Genomic DNA, 17,201 nt, shown 5'->3' with positions numbered 1-17,201 from the left:
CCTAAGAATATTCTGAGCTTTTAATATGTGGACTTTGCTACAAAGCTAGGATGCAGACAGATCTTTTTTTCCATTTGAAGTGTATTTGATGAACAGAATTCTATAATTAGAGCATATTCATAAGTGGGAAGGCTTGACGACAATGTTGAGATGAGCACCATGGTTAGTCAGGGCCACCTGCTGGCAGCACGCGGTACTGCAGCCCAGCTATATTCCAGACTGCCAAGTGAGTGGTCAGCCCCAAAGACCCAAGCAGAGGAGAGAGTCCTGCGGTCGAGGGAAAGGTATAACAGTTGCATGGACTGACCATGGACAGACATGGCCTACAGTCAAGAAGGTGCCACAGGGATTCCAAGCAATTACAACTAGAAAGAAATCTGCCTCCTTTTGTCTTTTGGGGATTACAGTTTCCATAAGGAAAATGTCGATTATGTATTAAAATACCCAGTATGCCTTATTTTCACCCCTTCTTCACCCTAATTTTCAATGTATTCCTTCAGGAGATCCCCCTACCCCAATCAGAATCCGTCAACAGTTTTGTAACGGAATGGAAAAGATTCACTTTTCAGAAATTCATTTTAGTTGGTTGTTGGAACACATTCCTCTTCCTAAAAGCAAGAAATCTTGGAATTGGATCAACTTCATCATCACACTCCTTTTAGTCTCAACTATATGATACTTCCCGTACCATCCTAGCCACGGCTTTTTCTTTTCCACCTAGTCTTCTTTTTTATTTCCATACCAAAACAAAGGCATATGGGAGGTAGAAAAACCCAGCATAAAAAGAGGACACTCCAGTGCATCCAGATTACAAGGCGGTTTATTGTGTTAGTGGCGTGCGGGGGAATTCCTCCCGTGATCAGCAAACGCAGGCATTAGAGGGTGGAACCCAGAAGGAGGAGAGGCTGGGGGTCAGGAGGCCTTGAGGCCAGGGCCTGGTCACTTGTGACATGCAGAACTCTCTCTAGGGGCTTGTGGCTCATCTCGGGGGCAACTGGACTCAGACGCCCCCGTACTTGGAATAGCGATGTTCACATCTCACTCCGCCCTGAAAAAAAATGAAGGAGGGGACAGTGAGGGCTCAATATTCACTGAGAGGCAGCAACCAACACTCAAATTCTTATCCTCCCAGAAAGAACACTCTCCAAAGGAAAAACAAAATTCCCGGTGATTCCCTGCCTTCGTGCCTGGGCTCTGGCTGCAAGAGCCGTCACTCCCAGGCTGGGTGCTCTGCTCTTTTGTTGGCTCCCAGGGACCTGCTGGGCCCGGAAAAATCACAGGTAAGGCCTGCACACTCACCAGTGCTTTTGGCGGTATTCCTGCAGAGCTTTCTCTGCCACAGTCTCCATAAATTCAGGATTGTTCCTGGAGACTACTTCTGGGACCGTCACAGTGATGGGGTTGGAGTCAAAGAGCTTCACAACCACCTTCGTGAGGCCAGAGGGAACGTCGGAGTCGGAATTGTGGGAAGCCACCTAGAAGCAGAAAAGGTAACAGAAGGGCTGAAACATGGGTCAAAAGGAACTCATTTTGCAACAAAAGTCAGGCTTAAATCTGGACAGTTGACCCCTTTGCTTTTACTAATCTCGACATCTGTACAACTCAGTGAGCAGAAATGCCCTCATTCAGAGACACGTGTTGTAGGTGTACAACCCATCCACAAATTACCAGCCCAGGGGAGCCCCACAGAGTGAAAACTGGTTTCCAAGCCAACACGCTTTCTTTGGGCGGCCACCAGCCAGGCTGTGATAGAAAAGGAATCAGAGAAAGAAAATAAGAAGGTTCCCTGCTAGAGGGAAGCCTGTTATCACTGGTGGAGAACGATGCACCAATTCACGAGCCATCCTACATGGCGTAGGGCAGCAAGGCAGCTTCGTGGAAAGTGTACAGGCTCCACAGCCAGGCAGACAGGTTCAAATGCCCAGGTGGGTCACCCATCAGTTATCTGACCTTGGGCAAGCTGTTGAACCTCCCTACTTTCCCCATCCATAAAATGGGGTCATGATATTCTACCTCACTGGATGATGAAGCTTCCGTGCAACAATGTACGTAAAGTTGTTATGTTTCCCACCACATGACACATGCTCAGTCAGAAGCGCAAGTGCCCCCTTAATACCTCCATCCCGTTTCACCCCCAGGGGAGCTCTGCATCCCCTCCAGACCGCACCCTGGGCCCCCGGCTTCAGGGTGTGGTGGGGACACAACTCACCGTGGTGACCTGGAGATAGTACTGGTCCTCTCCTTGGGTGAGGTTGGCCAGCTGGGACACCCAGTTGAACTGCTCGTTCAGCTGCTTCAGCAGGGAGGAGGTATTGAGCATCTTCTGCTGGTACGACTGGAGCAGCTCGTCGTACAGCTTGGTGAACTTCTCGGCAAGCTGGAGGGAGTTGTTCAGCTCCTGCCGCAGCTGCATCTGCAAGGGGTTGTTGGTCGAACAGTCTGCCCAGGGACGAAAAAACAAAAGGCAGAAATGTGAAGGAAAAGCTAAAAAGGGATGAAAACATGAATGGAAATCAGTTCACGCAGCCCGGACCTGAAGCAGAGCTGCTCTCAGAGCCGCTCCACAAACCGTCTGTCGTCAGTCCCGGACAAAATAAAGAGCTCGCCACAGGACGTAAGTCGACATGTGGCTTCCTCCATCGAGAAAGTCCTGCTCTGGAAAGCAATGTCAGCTGACCTGAACAGCATGCTCGGTGACATCGCTGATTTATCTTTGGGTGCAAGACCCTTATCTCCCTGGAGACCGGGAGTGAACACACTGACCACACTGCGAGAAGCGGGGGTCTCAGGGCTCCGTGTGCTCAGACCTGGAGCTACTCTCGCTGCCCTAGTCCCCCACAGCGGGCCATTTCCAAGAGGGGAATGTTGCTTAGAGCTACCATTTGTGTGGCCCCTACTACATACCAGACACCACCTAAGTGCTTTGGAAATCCATTATTTCTAACAAGCAGATGTATTCTGACTTAAGCACTGCCAATAGTGAATTTTTTTTTTTTTTTTTTACCAATAATGAAATTGAGGCCTGCAGAAGTAAATCACTTGCCTAAAGTCATAGAACGCACAATTTGTGGAGCCAGGATTGAACCCAGGACTTTAACTCCCAAACTCAGGCTCTTCCTATTCTGAGTCTGTGGTTCTGGAAAATTCTCCAAGCTTGTCTTTTGAGCATATCTGCAGAGCTGGATATTCTGGCCATGAGAGCGCATGTGGCAGAAGAGCCAGCTAGGACCCTCATGCTGCAGAGTGCAGCAGCCTGGTGGCTGGCAGTCCTGGCTTGCCCACCTGCCCACCATGGCTGGTGCCCTAGCTCACCAGGGAGCGAGGGGTAGAGGTCATTCATTTTGGTCCCTGACTGCCCACTGCAGGTTGTCAGATTGATAAGAGCTGGCAACCACCCACTATCTCTTTAAAAACTACTGTTTTTCTCAGACAAACACCATATGATTTCTCTCATATGTGGAAGATAAACAAACACGTAGATAAGGAGAACAGATTGGTGGTTACCAGAAGGTAAGGGGGTGAGGGGAGGGCAAAAAGGGTAAAGGGGCATATATGTATGGTGTCGGATAAAAACTAGACTATTGGTGGTGAGCACGATGCGGTCTATACAGAACGTGATATATAATAATGTACACCTGAAATTTACACAATGTTATAAACCCTTATGACCTCAATAAAATAATTTTTTTAAAAAACTGTTTTTCTCTTCCTAAATTTTTCAAAAATATCCCGAAGAGGGCACATCAGACTCAGACAGGTCAGGGGAAAGGAGATCTTTGCACACCACAGAGTCGTAATCATTTATATTAAATGATTATATTAAATAATTGTATTAAATGTAATCATTTGTATTAAAATAAAATAAAATGTTAGGTGGGGCAAGAAATAGAATTACTAACAAGAAGCCAGGTTGAAAAAGATATATAATAAATACCCTTAACTCTTTTGCCGGGGAATAACTAAAAAATAAGAAAAGTCGCTGAGAACTGAGACTCCGTCTAGACAGCGGGTCTCACCTGGGGGCAATGCTGCGCCCCAGGATATTTGGCAAAGTCTGAGAACATTTTCGGTTGACACACTGGTGGGGGGCTCCTGGCATCTAGTGGGCAGAGGCCAGGGGTGCTGCTAAACATGCTACAGTGTACAGGACAGCCCCACGACAGACGATGACCCAGCCCAAAATGTCAACAGCCCCCAAGCTGAGAAATCCTGGTCTAGAGAGGCGGCAGTTCGCGCACGGTTGCGAGCACCTTAAATAAGAGGTTGTGAGTCTTCCTCACTGCAGAGAAGGTGCCTGTTTGGGGAAGCCGTGATCAGTGACCGTTAAGATCAGTGCTAGGGTGACGGTCCAAGCCTGGGCATCTCACATCTCTTCTTCTGGCCCTAACGTGACTTTCTCGTGGTGAGGTACTATGTAATTTATGATATTCTAACTGTGATATTTCATGGGAAAAGCACAAAAGGCTTGGTTATGTACTCATCTTCACTTCTTCATACATCAGCCTCTTACAGCACTTGTATTTATTTGTCAGTGGCTTCTAAAATTACAGGAATGAGGCTAGGAATATTTAACTAGACTCTGAAGGCCTCCCTGGCAAGCCCAAATGTATTAAGTAAGAGCAAAGCCACAAGGTCGATGGGCTGTGTACAAGGGAAACAGTTAACTCTTTCTGAGCACAGACTGTCGTGTGCCAGGAACTATTCTAGGTGCTTCCATAGCTGTTCCCTCAAAGTAGGAAGAAACTAGTCAATGACAACCAGGGGGACTGCTGCTGGGAAGCTAAGGGCCCCCTCCCAGGGACCCTGTGTGCTGGGAGAGAACAAAAGCAGTGGTTCAGGACACGTCCCAGACACTTGGCTCCCCACACATGGGTGTCCCAGAACCCCAGGAAGTTACTTAACCATCTGTGAGGGAGGTTCCTCCTCTGTGAGACAGGGACAATCGTTGTACGCAACTCGGGGTCATTCTGAGGAAATGAGTAAATATTTGCAAAGCGTTTATAACACTGCCTGGCACAGGGTAAGTGTTGTTAAACAGAATGCATACCATCTAAAATTTCATGATCAGCAGGGAAAAATGAGGATGTCTACTATGCTTGGCCCTCGGGAAAAGAATAACTGGGGAAAATCAAAGGATGACGGCTTTTTAAAAAAGCACCGCCGCCCGTCGCATGGATTGCCTCTTGATCACACGCTGGGTGATGTGGCAGGCACTTCGGATACTGTCTCCCGACCTCAGGGACAACCCTGCCTCTTAACCCTGGACTACAGATGAGGAGCCCAGGCAGACGGAGCGAAGGACCCAGAGCCACAGCTGGGAGGCAGCAGAGCCAGAACCTGAGCTCCCGTCTGTCTGACCCCAGAAAGGCAGCCCCAGGGAGGTCCCAGGGACCCCAGGCTCCCTGACTCACCCACTGACAAGATCTCCTGGCACTTCTCACACTGGTCTTTCATCCTCAGGCACCCCGTGGAGTTGTGACGGATCTCCTTGCACACGGCACGGTCGTGGTTGTCTTCTGGAGACACACAAGAGTGAGTCATGCTGAGGGACCACACAGAGCCACACAGGGATGGGCCACCCCCATCTCTCCTACCCCTTCCACACCTCTGTTTGAGATGGTTCTTCGGGGCAGAGCAGGTTGGAATTTGGTTGTTGGCCTGATCAGGGCTCCCTGCAGACCACCAGGAGGTGGTCCCCAGGGCTCCCTCAGCAGGGCATGGCCCCCCACCATCTCCATCTGATGAGACCTCTCCTGCCTCCCCACTCCCTTAACTATTTGCACTGCTCTTTGGCATCATAACCCATTTTGCTCTGCGTTCTATCTGGCTTATTTCTCTCCCCTAGAAGTACAGCAAGTCCCTGGAAGGCAGGAATGGGATCCTCTGGAACCTCCTTATCACACGGGGCTCCCCCCATCACAGTTATGCAGTAGATGCTTGTTAAATTCACTGCCCTCCTATATTTCCAATCCATTTCAAGCCCAACTCTGGTGCCAAACTGTAGCATTTAGGGATGGCATTGGCCAACAGATGTCTATTGGTTCAATGAAAGAAATCACTTCTAAAAGTATTGGCTTTTCATGTCCACATGAGACTTCACTCATTCAAAAACTATTCACTGTGCACCCATTCTGTACCAGGCCCTAAGGTTACAGCCAGGAACAGCTGTCTTAACTGTAATATGGGCTGATTATATCATTTGTCACCAATGTTTGCATGGCATCCACCTAAAGCCACCTGAGCTCCCAAGAGAAACGGGTCTGGTTCCCTAGAGGGAGCAGTCCACGTCATGCCCACTAGTTGCTGAAAAGAGGATGGTAAACTCGAAAGAATACAGACTCCAAGTCCTGCAGGGCTGGATTTGACCGGGACCCACTTCACCAGCTGTGAAAGCTTGGACTCACTCCCTTACCTCTGTCAGAGTTTTCTCCTCCTTAAATGGGGATGAGCTCCCTCACGGGGCTGCTGGGGGGAAATCAAGGTGACACATGCCAACCCCCAGCATAGTTCTCAGCATCTAATGGGTTTCTCACTAAAATGTTAGTTCCCACCCCTTCTTAGGAAGAATGAGACACCTTTCTAACCTCCTGGGATTTCTGTCATGGGGAGCTGGTCAGGCAGACTGTGAAGGTGGACATCCATGGCCTGTTGGGCCTGGTGGATCATGTCGAAGAAGGGCTGGAACATGTCCTGGAAGTTCAGGCGGTGGAACAAAGGGAAAGGCATTATGTGCCGCGCGAAGCGGGACTTGGGGTTGAAGAAGAGAGAACCCCTACGGGACGGGCCGAAGTGCGAGTAGTAGTAACCATCCTGGGGCTCACGGGCGAAGAACCTGTCCTGGAACAGTTCGTCCATGATGCTGGACGCCCGGTTGAAGCTGTCCTGCATGACGTCCATCACGTGGGTCTGCTGCCGGTCGTTCTCCAGCAGCGAGTCAATGCGGTCACCGTTAATCCAGAAGTAGAAGGGAGAGCTCTGGTTCAGGAACTCCTCGAGCTGTGACGGGCAGAATGGAGACAGTTAGGAGAAGCTCACCACAGGCCCAGCCTCCTGCGCCTTCTCCTGGTCGAGATGGGCCAGCCCGGCCCCTCGCTGCACCTCAGTCTCTTCAGAGTTGCACAGCGTGTGACTGAAGGCCCCCCTGAGACTGGCTGCCCAGTCTCTGAACTGTCAGGTGATGCCCTTCCATTCTACCGACACCAACAGGGAAGAGTTTAGGAAGACCTGTGAAGGCCTGTCATTTCAGACTAGTCTGCTGTCCTCTTCGGCCACCAATGATCCCCACCCCTGCTCAGCCAAGGGTCAACTGATATACCTTCAGGGAATGGCAAAATTCATGAGTCTCAACTGAGGGAGGCCCACAGGGGAAGATGGAATCAATGTTAATGTACTAAAAATTCTTAATTCCTTCTGCCTAAGTGGACCCCGGGCTCTGCCATACCATGAAGCCGTTTGTTATGTTATCCAGCTAGTAACTGCTAGATAAGAGTCTTCTAAGAGATGGCAAACACCTGGCACAGGTGCTTTTGATGACTCCACATTTCTGCACTCATAGCAGACATTACCAATTGATCATGGCACTCTGGGCCCAAATGTAGCCAGAACTAATCAATTGAATCTGGCATGTGAAATAAAGCTGTGATACTGTGATTTATAATAGAAAATAAATATTTGGTCTTTGTCCTGACACAAAGCTCCTAAAACCCTTAGAATTTCCTGTGATGACAGCAATACAGATGTCAGCTAATGAGGTAACTTGTGGAAAGTCCCTAAGGATGGGGGCTGGTTGCCAGGTGAACCAACCATGAATAGAGGGTTGCAACTTTCAATCCCACCCCCTGATTTCCAGAGAGGGGAGAGGGGCTGGATGTTGAATCAATCACCAATGGCCAATGATTTAATCAATCATGCCTATGTAATGAAGCCTCCATAAAAACCCAAAGGGATGGGCTTGCGGAGCTACTGAATTGGTGAACACGTGGAGGTGCTGGGAGAGTGAGGCGCACAGAGAGGGCACGGAAGTTCCACGCCCTTTCCCCATACCGCCCTGTGCATCTTTCCACCTGGCTGTTCCTGAGTTACATCCTTTTATCAAAAACTGATAATCTAGTAAGTAAAATGTTTCTCTGAGTTCTGTGAGCCGCTCTAGCAAATTAATTGAACCCAAGGAGGGTGTCATGGGAACATCCAATCTACAGCCCGTCGGTCAGAAGCACAGGTGACAAACTGGACTTACTATTGATGTCTGAAGTTGGGGGCAGTGGGGTGGGGCAGTCTTGTGGGACTGAACCCTTAACCTGTGGGATCTGATGCTATCTCCAGGTAGATAGTGTCCAAATTCAGTTGAATTGTAGGACACCCGGATGGTGTCGGCGACTGCTTGGTGTGGGGACCCCTCACACACTGGAACCGGGTGCGGAATAACAGAAGCATATTTCATCTGGTTCTCCTCATTCCCCGCTCTGAGCCCAGGCCACCCTCCAGGAGCGTTTCCCCTTTTCACCTGGTGGCCAACCAGCCCTGAGCCGCTTCTGCAGACACGCGCGTAGAACTTCATGCAGGTCTGCTTCAGGCAGGGCTTACACTCCTCCCAGAGGGCCGTCATGGTCTCATTGCACACCCCTTGGGACTCCTTCAGCTTCGTTTCAGAATCCTTGGTCTCACTTAGGGCATCCTACAGGAGGACACAAGGCAGGGTTAGCCACACAGAAACCACAGGCTTCGCCCTTCCCACGCAGGCCCGGTGGTGCCAGACCTCCCTGCTCTGGCTCATGCATTCCCTCATGTGCCTACTTGGAATGCCCTCCCCACCTAGCTTTAAACATCCCCTCACCTTGAAGACCCAGCTGTTCCTTGACCCTTCCTGGCCACAAGACCCCATGTGGACATCTCCTTTTCCCAGCACCTCACTTACAGTCCTCACCCCAGCATTTACCTCCTACTTACACCTCATCTTCTATGCTCAACTTCTGATGTTTAAATGTCGTCTTCTGAAGCTTCTAGAGGCCCCCTGACTCTTAGCTTTCTATTGCAACCATGGTCCCCTGCCACGCCCCAGGAATAGGCAAGCTTTCAAAATCAACGTCACAACAACTCCCCAAACTCTCATGTGCTCCTGTCATTTGACCCAATAATTCCATAAGAATCTATGCCGAGGAATCCCTGCCATAAAGGGAAAATCCATATGTCTAAAGATATTTGTACAGTATTCGTTTATAGCAAAAAAAAAAAACAAAATACTGGAATGAATTCAGATGCTCAAAACTAGAGGACAAGTTAAGCAAATTGTGGTCCATACAAAGAGTAGATAAGCATTACAAGGGATGTTTATAATAAGAGTTAAATATTATAATAAGCATTTTTTATGTTAAAAACTTAGGGTTTTTTTTTTTTTTCTTTTTTTGTGAGGAAGATCAGCCCTGAACTAACATCCATGCCAATCCTCCTCTCTTTGCTGAGGAAGACCGGCCCTAAGCTAACATCCATTGCCAATCCTCCTCCTTTTTTTCCCTTTTACTCCTCAAAGCCCCAGTAGATAGTTGTATGTCATAGTTGCACATCCTTCTAGTTGCTGTATGTGGGACATGGCCTCAGCATGGCTGGAGAAGCTGTGCTTCAGTACATGCCCGGGATCCGAACCCGGGCCGCCAGTAGCAGAGCGTGCGCACTTAACTGCTAAGCCACGGGGCCAGCCCCCCAAAAACTTATGATTTTGAATATAGCAACAGTCAAAAAAGTATACAAGAAAAAAATAGTAAGCAATAGATCAAATGTTAACACTAAATTGTCCAAAGGTTAAAGAGTTATGGAAAAACTTTTCCTCTTCTACTTTTCCATATTAAAATCTTGAAAATGAGGGCCGGCACCGTGGCTTAGCGGTTAAGTGCACGCGCTCCACCACTGGTGGCCCGGGTTCAGATCCTGGGTGTGCACCGATGCACCGCTTCTCCGGCCATGCTGAGGCCGCGTCCCACATACAGCAACTAGAAGGATGTGCAACTGTGACATACAACTATCTACTGGGGCTTTGGGGGAAAAAAAGGAGGAGGATTGGCAATAGATGTTAGCTCAGAGCCGGTCTTCCTCAGCAAAAAGAGGAGGATTAGCAACGGATGTTAGCTCAGGGCTGATCTCCCTCACACACACACACAAAAAAATTGACTAACAGATAAATTATGGTCAATTCAGACTTGACTCTGCCCTATTTGGCGGACATTTTCCCAAAAGTGAACAAAATCAGGTGTCACTTTAAAAATAAATAAATAAATAAATAAAATCTTGAAAATGAGTGTATTACTCTTCAAAGAAGAATTAAGAAGACCATCCACACCCCAAAGCAAAGCTACACTACGAAGATCTGACCAGGAGGCGGTCGAGTTACAGATCTTCCCCAGCTCCCTGTCCCCTGCTCCTGTCCCCTGCTCCCTGTCCCCTGCTCCCTATCCCCTGCTCCGTGCTGGTGAAAGACAGGCCGCCACACCTCCTACCCAATTCACAAGCATCAACTACGCTGCTCACTTCCCTTCTCTCAGGTTCACATATTCCTCAACTGACAAGTAATAGAGTCTTTTTCCAAACTTGATGTGCTTTATCATAAAACCTGGATTGTCAACTATCAAACTTCAGTGATAATCACAAAATTCAAGAACAAGATTTGCCCCTCCTACCATGAGCTATTTGAGGATTCTCACAGAATGGTGAGAACTAACACCAATGCCAAGAAGGGGCGTTAAGTTTCAAAAAAAGTTAGAGTTGCATCCAGGCCAGCATTTCCTTAAGTGGTTTCCATGGAATTGTGCTAAAAGTTATCAGGAAAAAAAAAAAAGGATTCTCTGGTCAATTTGATTTGGAAAACACAGGATTAAATGAAGTTACATGGGTTTCTTCACTGCAGAACTTCTCAGAGCCTTTAAAATGCTTTTACTATGCATTGTGGATCATGAAGGTGGCAAGTGGCCCCATCTTAGCATCTCCTTTGTCAGGGGTAGGGTGACAATGAACATAGGTTTTTAGGATATCCTTAAGGAGACTACTGATTTTTTAAATAAGTCGTTTATTGAATTATAGTGTTTTAGTTTTATTGCATCATTAAGCACAGGCTAGACCCACCATGTTCACTGTTGGACTTGGGTGTCTCTGGATGAAGTAGTCCAGAACTCTAGAGAGACATGGGGCAGTACAGTGTGAGCCTGCCTTAACCCCAAAGGTATTGCCCCTACCAGATAAGCTTTCTGAAGGTAGGAAGTTAAATACAATACAATGCAATACAATGTGTGCCTCCCCCTCCTAACCCCTGACAGACCCTATGCAAAGCTGACCTTGGAGCTTGCACACAGCCAGGGTTTAGAGAAATCTATTGAAGTGAATCTGGGCAGCAGGCCCTGGGCCAGGCTTGTAACAAAACCAGATCCAGGATCGCACCCCTGGAAGCTTTCAAAAAGCAAATAAACCCTATTTCCTAACTAAAGCCCCAGTGTCAGCTGACCCAGCCCAGGAAGGACTCCACTCCCGGTCACCATGGCAACCTAGCAGGGTACCCAAGAAGCAAGGACCCTGCCCTCCGCTCAAGCAGGGGTCAAGGTGGGGTGGGGCCACCTGGCTCTCACCTCTTTCTTCTTCTTGGCTTCCTCTAAGGTGCCCAGCAGTGATTTGCGCTCTTCGTTTGTTTGTTCTATTAGGGTCTTTATCTGTTTCACCCCCTTGAGGGCATTTTTAATTTCCTTATTAATGTAGTTACTCCCCTGGGTGGACATTTCTGCAGGAGAAGAGCAGGGAGGTATAATGAGGGGAGAGGAAGAGATGGTGATGGGGATACAACCCTGGGACCAGCTGGAATGGTCAGAAAGGCCAGCCGGGTCTAGGCGCAGCCTTTGGACCCCAGCTTTGCCCTGACAAGGCTCCCATCGCAGGGCTCACTGTGGACCCAGAGCCTGAGAGTCAATTACGCCCAGCTGCTCAGAAACACAGACCATCGGAGTGGACACACCCCAGAGGAGGGACAGCCACGCCACGCCCCTGCGGCTCTGGAGAACGAGCCTGCCCAGCTGCAGAAGAAAATTTTCAAAGAAAACAATAATTCTGGAAGTGTAACCACTTAAGTTTCAAAATATAAAATATTATTATTTTGGATACAAGTCCTTTCGGAATTCAATTTAACCAAACATCTGAACTTCTTCTTTGTTCCAATGCACAGTGTCAGGTGATGGGGACACAAAGATGAATTAACAGCACCATTCCTCAAGGAGACTGTGATCAAGACACAACACCCTGTGATAAATGCAATGAGACAATGTCACCGAAGTACTAAAGGAGTAACAGCTAATGCTTCTGTGGTACTGATCTGGGGCCACGCGCTGAGCCGGACACGGCACGAGCATTTTATTTAACCCTCCCAGCACGTCATCATCCCCATCACACAGAAAGGAAAGAGAAGCCGGTGAGATCAAGATCCTTGCCCAGGGTTACACAGCCAGACTCATACCCATTCTCATCTCAAAGTTTGGGTTTTTAACTACTACCCAGGAGAACTGGTCAGCAAGTAGGACAAGAGTGGGGTGGAGGGAGGACAGGTTTCAGGAAAGGGCTGGCAGAGGAGGGGACCACCAGCTGTGCTCTGAAGGATGACAAGCCCTCATAGTGAATGCCATTTGGTTTTGTAGGTAGAAGCAGGGAGGAAACACGTAGTAAGTGCCACAGAAACTCAGAAAGGGGAGAGCCACAGAGGATCACGTGGTCCAGCCTTCATGGACCTTCACGGAGGAGGCATGGGGGCCGGGCGAGCAGAATGGGAAGGGAACAGCTGAACAAGATACAGCAGCCAGAAAGGGCTTAGCAGACACCTGACAATGCCTAGAAGCCAACCTGCCCACAGAGAGCGTAGGCCAGGTAGCCAGGGAGAAGAGGCTCAGAGAGGGGCCCGGGCAGAGCAAATCCAATCCGATGCAAAGGATAAAAACGGTCTTTAACCTTTGGGGCCCTGATGGAGGAAGTGTGCTAAGAGGGGCACGCCTGGTCCACTTACCCTGGAGCTCTCTGTCTGAGACTGCCTTGTCTCCCAGCACCTGTCCATTCTCCCAGGTCAGCAGCAGCCCCACCAACAGCAGGAGAGTCTTCATCTTGCCTCCTTCTCCACTTCTGGAATCCTAGCACGCCTCTGTTTGTAGAGAACAAGAGACTGTCATGGTAACAGCTCGACAGCCTGCTGATTTCCGGCCCAGCCTGCTGCCTGCAGCAGCTTCCCAGGGGCCCTGCAGAGGCCCTGCCCTGGGCTATCCTCTCGGGTGGCATCACTGTGTTTTTACCCACCATGGGAAATTGGGAAAAAGATCAGACATGGCATTGGACACCTTCAAAAGAAAGTGGAGGCAGTGGGTACAGGGAAGAACCACAGGACAGCTGCCTAACACAGAAGAAATAAGAACCCTGCAGTCAGAGCCACTGGGCTCGGGTTCTCCTCCTCCTCCTCCTTCCCCATAATAGCTGAATATGCCTGAGCAAGGGGCACGCGCTTTCTGCATCCAGAAAGGGCGTCTATCTAATGATACCTGCTCATATCAAACAAACCCTGATAAAACCTCTCTTGGATCACTCACAGCCCTATCCTGCCCCTCCACAGCGAAGCCTGCATCCCAGAGCTCAGACAGCCCCATGCCGTGCGCATCACTAACCCCCCTGCCCACAGCAGGCATGACCAATCAATCACAGCACTTTCCTCCCCCAGAGCCTCGACACCTAAAACTGCTTTTCAAGAGTCTGATGCAGTGACAGCCAACCCTTTGGGTCCACACAGGAAAATAAAATCTGTTTGCCATCCCTAGCATGAAACTTGAGCCAGGCTGCATGGATTTGGGGGTATAAATAAAGAGAAGAGCGAGGAGAGGTGGACAATTGTCTCCAGGGAGTAGAGAGGGAGGAGCAGAGTGAAACGGTGAACAGTGGGCCAAGGAGCAGCTGGGCCCCGACGTCTCCCCAGGAAAAGTCCCTCTGCTCTGCCAGGTCCCTGTCACATGGCCTGTTCCCTCTAAGCTCACATCAGGGTGCCCTGCCAAGGGGCTCCTGCCACCACTGGGCTGGTGCCTGGTCTTACACAACAGACCCTTTCCCAGAAGCTGAAGTTGTTGCATAAAACAGAAACCCCTCCCCCTGCAACCTGCCCTCCCCCCAAATGCTCATCTGAACTCACCCATGTCCCACAACAGACCAGGGAGGCCCTCCTTCCTGAAACTGTGCTCTCAGCGCAGCAGGCCCATCTGGACACTGGGAGAGCACTAAGAAGGCAAGCCTCTCTGAAGGGTAATTGGTAAGGTAGCAGAGTCGTGGTTCCCGAACCAGCCACACGGAGCGAAGGAGCAGCGTGGGAGAAGAGTGGGTCATCGCATTCCCCAAAGCCAGGGTGGGCGGCTGAGCCAGGGTGCTAGTTGAGGCCCAGCAGAAGGCCCAGGCTCACGGGTTCTGCCTCAGCTGCTCACTGAGGCCTGAAACACCTCAGTAGGGACAGATCCTTCATCACGCCAGAGGGAGGAAGCCAGCAAGGAACACTTCTCCGGGAGAGGCCCCTGATGGCAGTGACTCCTGAGAAATCCAGAAGACAGGGCGTTCGGCCCTGAAGAAAGGGGAGGCAGGGCAGCCAAAGGCAAGAGCACTGGATGAGGAGTCCAGAAACCCAGCAGCCCGTGTAGGGTCTCCCACCAGGAGCCTGGGGTCCATGGGGAGCCATCGAGCTCAGAGCCGGGAGAGAGATCAGTCTCCTGCCCAATCCCTCCACCTCAGAGGGGAGGCCAAACCCAGAGACAGGATGGGGCCCCCCAAGGCCTGCAGCAAGCTCGTGGCAACCCCAGGAGGACAACCCAGCTCTCCCAACTCCCAGTCCACTGTTCTTTCCTTGACACCAAGTCACTTCTATCTCTGAGCCTCAGCTTCTTCATCTGTGAAATGGACCTACTATAGACCTCAGAGATGTGAATGTGTTCTGTAAACACAAGGGTCTTATATAATCATAGTAAATTCTGACTACTTCAAAAATTGATGTAGGGCCAGTTGTGGGCATTGGCAATACCTGTCTGGGCAGTGGGAGGAGGTGGCATGTTTGGGGAGGGGCAGAGGAACTGAAACAGGCACAGAGACGCCACATGTGGTCCTTCCCTGACCATGTGGCTTTGCCATAGTGAAACGATCAGCTCTTTAAAGTACCTGCAAATCACCTGGGAGTCTTGTTACAATACTGATTCTGATTCAGAATCTGCTTTTCTAATAAGCCTGCAGGTGATATTGATACTGCTGGTCCAAGGATGGCCCTAGAACAGCGGCTGCGTGGCAAACTGCCCTCCCGTGGCAGTGACTCGCCTCCTCTCTCATCTCATCTCCTGGCCTGGGTGCCTGGCTGCCAACTACTCCGACCGGACAAACCACGCAGAGGCCCTTCTTTCCCCACCAATACCAGGCAGCCTCTTTCCCCCAGAGGGGGCCATGGGGGGGACACAGAGACCTAAGCAAAGCAGTCACGCAGCTAGTAAGCTGCAGGGTTTAAAGCCCAAGGCCCAACCTCCTATCCTACTGCCTCCCCAAATGTAGAAAACTAAACCACAAGGAAAAATGAGAAAATAATTCCCCGGTAATTCATACCATCCAGAGGCAAATATGAGCACTGAAGTATATTTCCTTCTATTTTCTATGCATTTGTATACAATGGGATCCTTTATACCCACTATCTTCAAATATTCTCTAAAAGCACACTTTTGTGGCTGTATAATAGTCTGTTTTCTGATGTACTCTATTTTGCTATCCCGCAAGGTTGGGCATTTAAATTATCTATAATTTCCCACTGTAATTATAATGAACACTCACGAGCATCCTTTTGTAGTGTCCGTACTTACTCTTAAATTCCTGACCTCTCTCTTAAAAGAAAATAATAACAATCAGCTTCTTTTTTTACATTAGGTCTAAAGATTCTGGAAGGTCAAGAGGCTTCGGTTGTAATTCCAGTTCTGACACCATTTGCTGTTTATCTTTGGAGAAGGTCCTAAACCTCTCCAGGCCTCAGATCATCATCTATAAAATGAGACGTTGAATCAGATGTCTAAGGTCTGACAGAGGCTGTGTGACTTTTCTCTGATGTACCCTGCTGCATTAGGAAGCAGAAGGAGTAGGATTTAAGTGATTGCAACATAAACTTAAATCAAAACATCATACTTATAAACACTATTCGAAGAGCTAGAGAATTCCGGAGCAAACAGGATGACTCATGCACGCAAGCGGACAACCCCCACTGAGAGCAGTACCTTTACAGGAAGATGCTGCAGGAAGGCCCTGCGTGCAGGCCAGCTCTGCCACTCACGAGCCTGGGCCTCCGGCAATAGGCGTCCGTTCTCCAAGTCTCAGTTTCCCCCACTTTGCAAGAGGATCATTACACCTGCCTTATTTACCCCACAGAATTGTGTTTGAAGCTAATGAGCACAGGGAGTCCTGAGGAGCAGCGTGGACGCCGCCCCCCACAATTCGGCCGCCGACTCGGCTGCCTGGTGACGGGGCTCTGGCCACCTCCCTTCCCCCGCTCCCCGACTCCATCCAAAGCGCAGCTCTGACAGCCCTGTGACTGCCAGCGATCGTCCTCTCCTCGCCTGGCTGCCTCCCCCGCCCGCCCACCGGTGCCCGTGGGGCTCTGCGCAGGGGTAGGGAGAGGGGAGAATCTCACCAGTCAGCAGCCCCGGCGCCGGTGAGCTCCTGCTGGCGACGCGGCGTGGTGAGCACGGCGAGGCGCCGGGCTTTATAGCGCTCGCTCTCGTTACACCCCCTTGGGGGCTGGCTGCAAACCTGAATGACTCACGCCCAGAGAATGCCGGGGAATGCACCGGGAGCTTTCTGGAAGCGGGCGCGGGGGGTGGGGGTGGGGGTGGGGGGATCCGGTGCAGCGCCGGGCGGGGGGCGCGGGGGGGGCTGTGCGGGGCGGGGGGTGCATCAGCACCGCGAATGGCCGCGCAGGCTCCGGGGAGACAGACCCTGGGATGTCGCTGCGCGCCGCTCCCCGCTCCCCGCTCCCCGGGGGCGCAAAGCCGGAGGACTGCGCCCCCAGGAGGGGAGAGCTTGAGGTAACGTGCACAGCTGGGCGCCCTGTCCTCAGGGTTCGAGGGGTCCCCTGCGCTCCTGGCCGGTCCCAGTCCAAAATAAAGTCTCACAGTTCCGCTGCCCTATTGAACGTTAATCTT

The 17,201-nt window shown here is 50.3% G+C and overlaps 1 protein-coding gene across 2 annotated transcripts; it reads right to left on the bottom strand.

Annotated features, from left to right (window-relative positions):
• Positions 1–802: 802 nt before the first annotated feature.
• On the bottom strand, positions 803–16,758 carry CLU (clusterin). Of its 2 annotated transcripts, none has more exons than XM_058550463.1 (9): positions 16,691–16,758; positions 13,022–13,153; positions 11,607–11,755; positions 8,504–8,674; positions 6,585–6,996; positions 5,412–5,516; positions 2,210–2,439; positions 1,300–1,475; positions 803–1,048 (listed from the first exon to the last, which is right to left on the bottom strand). In XM_058550463.1, the coding sequence occupies exons 2-9, from the start codon at positions 13,113–13,115 to the stop codon at positions 1,039–1,041; spliced, it is 1,347 nt and encodes a 448-aa protein (XP_058406446.1). In that variant the 5' UTR covers positions 13,116–13,153; positions 16,691–16,758; the 3' UTR covers positions 803–1,038. The 2 variants fall into 2 exon arrangements, with proteins under 2 accessions (XP_058406446.1, XP_058406447.1); XM_058550464.1 differs by lacking the exon at positions 16,691–16,758 and adding an exon at positions 16,278–16,469.
• Between the last annotated feature and the right edge of the window lie 443 nt (positions 16,759–17,201).

This window comes from Diceros bicornis, chromosome 11 (genome assembly GCF_020826845.1).
Source record: "Diceros bicornis minor isolate mBicDic1 chromosome 11, mDicBic1.mat.cur, whole genome shotgun sequence".
NCBI lineage: Eukaryota > Metazoa > Chordata > Mammalia > Perissodactyla > Rhinocerotidae > Diceros > Diceros bicornis.
Note: the sequence above shows the minus strand (reverse complement) of the source record. Positions and strands in the feature narration are given on the sequence as shown.